Source organism: Eurypyga helias, unplaced genomic scaffold, assembly GCF_000690775.1.
Source record: "Eurypyga helias isolate BGI_N326 unplaced genomic scaffold, ASM69077v1 scaffold28361, whole genome shotgun sequence".
In the NCBI taxonomy this organism is placed as follows: Eukaryota; Metazoa; Chordata; class Aves; order Eurypygiformes; family Eurypygidae; genus Eurypyga; species Eurypyga helias.
The window spans coordinates 55,345-63,404 of NW_010233249.1; the positions used below are offsets into that span (position 1 = coordinate 55,345).

The 8,060-nt window shown below is 41.9% G+C and overlaps 1 protein-coding gene across 1 annotated transcript in view; it reads right to left on the minus strand.

Moving 5' to 3' along the window:
* Positions 1-8,060, minus strand: part of SYNJ2 (synaptojanin 2) — a 58,438-nt gene that overhangs the window by 26,220 nt on the left and 24,158 nt on the right. Inside the window, exons 6-10 of the mRNA XM_010161687.1 lie at positions 5,687-5,783; positions 2,311-2,483; positions 1,823-1,904; positions 1,454-1,603; positions 1,195-1,360 (exon numbers count right to left, since the gene is read on the minus strand). Coding sequence (XP_010159989.1) covers positions 1,195-1,360; positions 1,454-1,603; positions 1,823-1,904; positions 2,311-2,483; positions 5,687-5,783 — 668 coding nt within the window. The remainder of the gene's footprint in view (positions 1-1,194; positions 1,361-1,453; positions 1,604-1,822; positions 1,905-2,310; positions 2,484-5,686; positions 5,784-8,060) is intronic.

Below are 8,060 nucleotides of genomic sequence, written 5' to 3' on the forward strand. Positions count from 1 at the left end.
CAGAAAGCATACAGAGAGCAGTGATGCAGTCACTGTGAAAGAATGATGTTACCCTAGCAGGTAACACAAAAGCTAAGGAATAACTCCAGTGGCAATAACTACGAGATAACTGGGGTTTATGTCAGCAATTTCTCTTCCAGAAACCCTTTGAAAGCCTGTGAAGGGTTGGTCACTCACTTTCAGCATACATTTTCCTGCACTTCTTAGAGTATTAAACAAACAAATTATTTTCCCTCCCTTAATCCTTTCAGTTCAGCCTACAGCTATCAAGCATGTCACAAGTTATGACTTAAGTTGAAGCCTTAAGAAGTTTAGTGTGGAGGAAAAGGCGGAGAGCAGCAGAGTCTCACAACAATCCAAAACTAGCATTGTCTCTCTAGCCTGGTCAGAACTCCTCGCAGGAAACTACTATATTCCCTTATTTTGATGAGTATAGAAAATTAGCAGAGTGCGTTTTTTGTGTGAGCAACTGAGGTAACCTTAACCTTTAACTGCCCGATTGGTGCTAACAGTCAGGCATAGAGAAGCTATTTATATTTTCCTTGTGGCCTGCATCAGTTAACAGCCCCAGGATTGAAGCAGCACTGAATGGTTCTCGTCAATCCTATTAAAATCTGTTAGCTGTCTAGAGCAAAGTGACCACTTGATACTGTTTGTGGTGCAATTACCTTCTCTGAGAGAGCTGAGTTGGTTTACTCCAGGTGGGTGTAAACACCTGTGTATGTGTTGTGGACTATCAGGCCCTGGAGTAAATCAGGGAATGGATCAACATAACACAAATGTGTCTTTAAAGATCCAAATGGCTGAAAGCATGTGCAAAGTGCAGGCCAAAAATAAGGAGATAAAAAAATCTGAGCTCAAGCGACTTCCTCAAGACAAACTCAGGACCAGACTGGGAATGTAGCCTTAAAATCCTTCCCTCTAGTCCAGCTCCTCTAAACTGTCAGAGGAGATCATCATCAAAGAACAGACAAACATACTCAGAAGTCTGAAAGAAAATATGAGAAATGAGCACAGTGAAATGAAAACACACACAGTTGTGCTATGGTCTCCTGAAAGCAGTGTTTTAAACAAGAGATCTGTGCAGAAGTAGCTTAATTATTGATTTTTTTTTTCTTTAAAGGGTGCAATTGCTTATACCCGACAGCTAAAAACAGACACAAAGGAAAAGCGAAGGGTTTACACCGGCTTTACCCAGCAGTGCAGTGTGGTCCATAAGCATCTTGCCTTTGTCTGCATATTCCTCACTGAAGAAGTCACCCATCAGCAGCAACTGGATTGCTTCCTGCTTTACTGCATCAGGGAAATTTGACTGAATGGTACGAGACACAGAGCGGGCGCCATCCTTGAGCTTCCCAACCTACATCAGACAGGAATTATCAGTGCAAGTGACACTGAGGAGTAAATCAGACAGCTTTCTTTACTTGTGAACAGTTTTGCCATTTTTCTTTACCTTGTGCTTCCCCTCAAGGGCACGACTGCCAGTAAACACTCTGCTCAGATTATGACCGTTGAGCGCCCACATCACTTTGTAGGATTCCACAAAGCGTTCAATTATAGACTTAGAGTTCAAACCAAGGCTCTCTAATTGAGCAAGCAGGATCTGGATTAGGTACAGAAGGAGAAAAAACAACAACATTGTTCTTAAATGTGTTTTTGCTTTTTATCCTCAGTTTAAGTATTCCAGCCAGCACCGTTCTGTCTCATAGAACTGACAAGACAGACTTGTATAACTGAGGCACATGCACTCTTTCATGTCTTTCCCATGGAACAGACAATATTTGCAGTACACCATCCACAAAAGGTCCTCTGACAAACTCACCTCCAGTGCAATGAAGGACTGTACACTATTAGTACGATCCAGGCAGTCCAAACAATTCATTCGAAAAGTACCTGTCTGCAGACTTCGGTAACCAAACACAAGAGGAGGAAAAAAAAGGTATAATTAAAAAAAAAATCTAATCATGAGTTGATTGAACAAGATCATCAAATGTTCAGCCTGAATATACCCACCCCCATTTTGACAGCGCAAGCACATCATGCACAGCATAGTCCATTAACATATCTAATGACTTGACTACATTTGCAACACTGTATTAGCAAAGCAATGCACTGGTAATTTTACAGATTTCAAACAGCAGAGAAGCAGTTAAGCCAAATAATCTATTTTAGCACCAAGACTACACTTTGTCTCAAAACTGTATTTCTGGATAGTCATTTATGCTCATGGTTCAAACACAGCAAGAAACCTGGGAAGACCAGGACAGGTGGTACCTGGCTATGTTTGGACAAAGGGGAAGGGACACTCACCGTGGACTTACATTCTCGCCCTTTGTGAAAATTCCAAAGTCTTCCCAGTGCAACTTCAGCTGAGGCCTCAGCAAAGCTTCCAGTTTCTCAGTTTTCCCACCTTTTGCAAATTGGTGGTAGTCAAAGTTTATCATGGGAGTGTCTGCCGCATGCGAAGAGGCCCATAGCAGTTTCTGCTTAGACAGAGAATGAAGGAAAACAAATCCTGCTCAAGCCATAATGTAAGGATTGATGCCACCATGCTTTTGCCATTACTGAACTTTGACTGTTTATTACGTTTTTAATACTGAGAAGTTTGTATGAAAGGCCAGACATGAAAAAAAAAAAAACCAAACCCAACTGACATTCCCTATTTTGTTTACTTTCTAAAAGTAAACTGTAGTGTTAGACCCCAACCTTTCTGCAGGGGAACTAAAAGTGTACTGCAAGTACACATTAGAATTGCTGCAGTCTGTGCCTCGGCTAGTGGCAGCCCCGCAGCAGTGGGCTGCTACCTCTGTGCGTGAGGGCGTACAGCAACAGTGATGCTCTGGGCAGGCTCAGGACCAGGACCCTGACAGGGTGGGTGTCCAGAGCTGCTTAATGTAGAAGAACTTAACAGTGCATGGGTGTAGTTTTTAACCATTTCTGAAGTGCCAAGACATGGGAAAACGTGGCCCTAAATTTAGGTAGAGGGCGCCTGGGGACGAAGTAAGAAAGAAATGATGTCCCAGCAAACATATTATGTTTGTAGTGAAGCACAAAAGTGAAAGAAGAGGCACAAATAGCCTCATTATTTCATCTCCAATTTCCATGGCCTCACATGCATTTCCGTAATCACCACAAATTCCATTTTGTAATAGATACGACAATACTGCATCCTGCTCTCCAAGTCAAAGCCAGAGCACTGTTACATTAACTCCAACTGTGCAAGTCTTTGTCTATTCCCTTCCCTCCTCCACATTCTCATCTGAAGAGGTGGATGCTTTTCTCCACTTAAGATTGTGACACACAAAACTTAACAAAACAATTCTGATATTAGATTAAAAGTGTACATGCAGCAGTTACACCAGTATGATTTTATCAAGTATGCCATTAAGCCTTCCCTGCAGAAGGAAATTTAAAGGTGTTGCGTAGTGTTTGGAGAGAGACGTGCAAAATATATTTCATTACTGTTACAAAAGCCAAAACAGTTCCTATCTGCTTCTCTTGACAACACCTCAACTTGCCTTTACAGCTGCTGGCACTGGTAATGCACTTGAGGATATTTACCCACTGCCTGGGTGGAAATTGTTGTCAGTGTTTGTAACTCAACACTACAGCACTGCTTTTACTCTAAACATAATTACGTTTGTTACACAGGATGCTTAGGAAAGGAACAGCATTACTGGGAACAGTATTGATTTTTGGTCTGGTAACAGCTGATTCAGGTAACAGCTGAAGGCAAGTTGGTCTTTTACAACATTTCACTTGTTCTTGTTGCATAAACAAATGGTAGCCGTGACATTCTGGTCAAGGAAACCCAGCAGTAGTCATTACAAGAATATTTTGAACCAAATCTGCTAAGAATTACTAAAATTGCAGTTAGAGTTGGGAGAAGAGGCAGGAATACAAGAAATGAACTAATGACAGAAAAGGAGAAAAGTTTTCATTCCAAATCATGCCCCTATGAATTACTTGCTTTTCAAATCAAGCTCTTTAAAATAACCACGGTTAAAATTGACTATTATCAATTCTTTCCAAGCATCCATTTATTAAAACACAAAGGTAAAGAAAAAGCAAGAGGTGGCTGTTTTGAATGGATACAAAACTTCAGTGTCCAGCACTGCCAGTCTAAATTCTTTCAGCTCACAGAGTGCTTTCATAATTTATTTATTTTTAAATGTCAGTGAAGTTTAACAATTCAACTAGATCTTTATTTAAAATAAATGAATGAATGCAAGGTCTTTTTTCTAGCAATGCGCTGTTTCTGACTTAAGCTCTGTTTGTACAACACTAGCCAGAATATTGTCTTCAAGAATGCAAGTGTTTGATGAAATATTAGTATTAAATTAACAAGAAAAGTCAGATTTGTATCCTTATAAGCTATTTGAGCATTTTGCAAGTGATCATCTCTTACCCCTAAATTTCAATGTTCTTGCAAAATAAACTATAAATGCTACTTTAAAGACAGGGAAATCAAAAGATTATAGAGGTTTACTTGGAAGCTGAAAACTTAAGCTAGGACCAGTCTCCACTTCTGTGCTTTCCTCACTGCCTTGCAAGCTTTAGTCATAATCACTTTCTTTGGCCATATTCTGTACAGGGAGACTTTCACGTTGTCGCTTTACACTGGGAAGCTGTTAGTCCTTCCCAGCTCTTTTGGAGGAGGAGGAGGAAATGGTCACACAGAAAAACTGCCAAAAACCTCAAGATGCTCCTTATCTTGAGTGCATTATTCCAACAGAGAGGGAAACAATCCAGAAGCTATTAAACTACAATTTTAATTTTGCTTAGTTTGACACATTAAACATTTGGACTCAGAGCTGCTGTATCTCTCTTTACCAATGATAAATACATAACACTTGCTGCAGGTGTGTGCTTAAACCACTCTTCATATTATTCTTAGGAAGATATACTCCAAAGTATCTACCTATGTTGGGTTTCTGCAGTAACAGGCACTTAGGTGGCAGAGTGCCATCACCCTCCAGCCAGACTCAGGCAGCGACGCGCTGCTGCAAATCCCACTCAGTGCCAACCTGCAGCTTCAAGTACACATTCGTTTTAAAAATCTGGCCATGAGAATACTGCACTAGAACTCAGCGTGGCTTTAATTCTACAATGCCTGACATCCTGAAAGCACAACCCAGATGCTTTCAGGCATTAGCTGCGCCGAGGGACACGCAGGGGCCAGGAAAACCTCTCTCTTCATACAGCAGACTGTCATCTGGTGCTTGGGCAGCCAATTCCCATCACAATCAGTGCAAGACAGCTATTTCCCACGACAATCAGAGCAGGACAGCTTGCTTATGCTCAGTGAGCCAGGGTCAGGGGCTGGTCCCCAAGCAGTTCTAGCAATCCCATGAGGCACCTGACTGCATAGGTGACTACATCCTATGACAAAGATGGCCACAATTCATTTTTGCAAGTGTGAACTACTCTTAAGAGAATCAGGGCAGGTTTTTCTAAAGTCTGGTTAAAGAGAATATGCATAAATGTGTGAAGAAATAAGCAGGAAGGCAGAGGTGGAAATTAAACCACGAGACTCTGAAGCACCATTCTCTCAGTATGTAACATCTAGTAAAGTGATAACATCGCTTCTTAGTATATACCATTCATCACCTACTGCGCCAGGAGGGAAACAGAAGAACATGGAGACTCAGGGGAGATCGGCAGTTAAAAAAATCATTGTTTTTACCTTAAAAGCCCTGTTGAGCACCTCCTCTCCTCCTCGGCTTCCCAACAGGTTAACGATCACTTGTTTTCCATACTGCTCTTTCAGAAGCATCATATGCCTACAGCAAAAGTAACCATAACAAGTCCTAAACAAAACCATGTTATGTTCCCTATCACCTTCATCAAAATACAGAAGGAGAGATAACTGGTTGTTCCATACTGCAGAAAGTTTCAGCAGCTACAGACATCTTCCTCAGTTTCCTTGCAGCATAGTACAAAAGGTGAAAGTACACAATTAATGGACACAGTATTTTGTTACTAAACTTAAAGAAAGAAGCGTATTAGGAAATGGGCCCCCAGTCTTTTGTGTCAGTGTCAGCCCTTTGTATGCTCTCACCTCTTGGCTGTCAGCCTGGGAACTGCATAGGAAAGACTAGAGGAAAACATATTACCCTTCAACAGGGATTGCCCAGCATTTTGCAGGGCCAAGCCTACAAAGGATCAGTAGCAGCAGGAGCAACGTGGCCTAGGACTCCAGTGCCAAGGCCAGAAAGGCACAAACAGGTATGTCATAGGCGACAGGATTCAAACATCCCTGAGCTACGATGACATTGAGACATTCACTCTCAGTTTAATTAAGCAGGAAAGTTAGCAATCGTAAGAATTGCTGCACTGGATCAGACCAAAAGTCCTTTTTGTCAAGTGCCCTGGCCCAGATTCTTCAGGAAAAACACAAAATAGCACAATTCTAAAGTCTTTTTTTGGGAGGGGCATATATCCCAACCCCCTCAAAGCCTAACATTTAAGGGGGTTGGGATATATGCCCCCCAAAAATACCACTTTAGAATTGTGGACTCTAAAGTCCAGAGCTTTTAGTCAGATGCAAAGGCACCCATTCTCCCCTCAATATACATTTCTTCAAGTCAGCATCCGTGTTCTACAGGAGCTGTGCTGGCTCACTAAGAAACAATTAGATCTTAAAGCCATCTTCCATCACATACTAACACCGTAGTAATACTTTAGAGGAAGCTGGATAGAAATAGACAAGCAAAACAAACGAAACACACAAATGAAAAGCTATTACATGCTGCAGAGTGACTTGCAATGGCAACTGCCCGAAAAACAGCAAGCACACATCTTCTGGAACCTTTAAGTCCTATAACCAGAAATAAGCCACCCAGAAAACCATAGAAGAGGAGAAAAGAAAGCAAAAAAATTAACAGCATGGCCTTCAAGACATAGCTAAATATATCTTCTCTATGATTTTCTGGTGCTATTTATGGTCTTGATTCTGCAACCAGTTGTCTGCATGCCAACTCTTTCCACACATTTGTACCCCTCTGATCCCAGCATCAAGAACCTACTTGCCTGCCAACGTTGTTTCCTTATAACAAAACTGCTGAAGCTCAGGTCACCTGCTTGAGTCCTCTAAGCAGAGCTCCCAAGGATCTCTCAGGGAGAGGGGACAAAAAGGATCCACTGACAGGATTACCATCTAGTTCTCACAGTGCCTTCTCAACACATTAATGTATCAAGATGGGAAAACCTAACAGGCTAAATACACTCCAACACACTCAGAAAAGCTGTAGCAGGTTGTTAAGCTTCAGTGTCTTTTTCCATACAAGCAGTCACTTATTCTGTGCTCATGTTCAAAAGACTGTCTTTTGCAGATCTGTAAGCAGAGAGATCCTTACCTTCATCTAACCTAAAGGCTTTACTGTGCAGAAGGAGAAGAAGGAATAGCGCAAGTTGATCCTCACATTCATGTTTCTTACAAGAAAGTTATTTACCCGTTGCATCAGGGTCAGAAAGATTATTCTCTGAGCTATTCGGTCTTACAGATGTGTTCCTTGCTGAGGTACTCTCACTTTCTTGGGCAGCACAAGAAGATGGTGGATAAGTTATTGGTTTTTTCTTACACAAATTATCTCTGCTATGCAATGCAAACCTCTAAGTTGCAGGAGCTTCAGGTACACCAGCAGGACAAGTTATCATGGCACCAGATGATCACAAGACCACGAATCTTAAAAGCATTTGAATTCAGTAGGGTTTAAGAGCCTTAAAAAGCTTGGAGAATGCAGGCTAAGACCCTCTGGATAAGGGACTGCTATTGTGTATAGTCCCTTTAGATTCTATACCCTGTTTGGGGTCTTCAGTGCTGAAAAGAAGGCCAAGGGCATCCTGGGATGCATTAAGAACAGCGTGGCAGGCAGGTCGAGGGAGGTTATCCTCCCCCTCTACTCTGCACTGGTGAGGCCTCACCAGGAGTACTGTGTCCAGTTCTGGGCTCCTCAGCTCAAGAAGGACAAGGAACTACTGGAGAAGGTCCAGCACAGAGACACTAAGATGACCAAGGGCCTGGAGCAACTTCCATATGAGGAAAGGCTGAGAGAGCT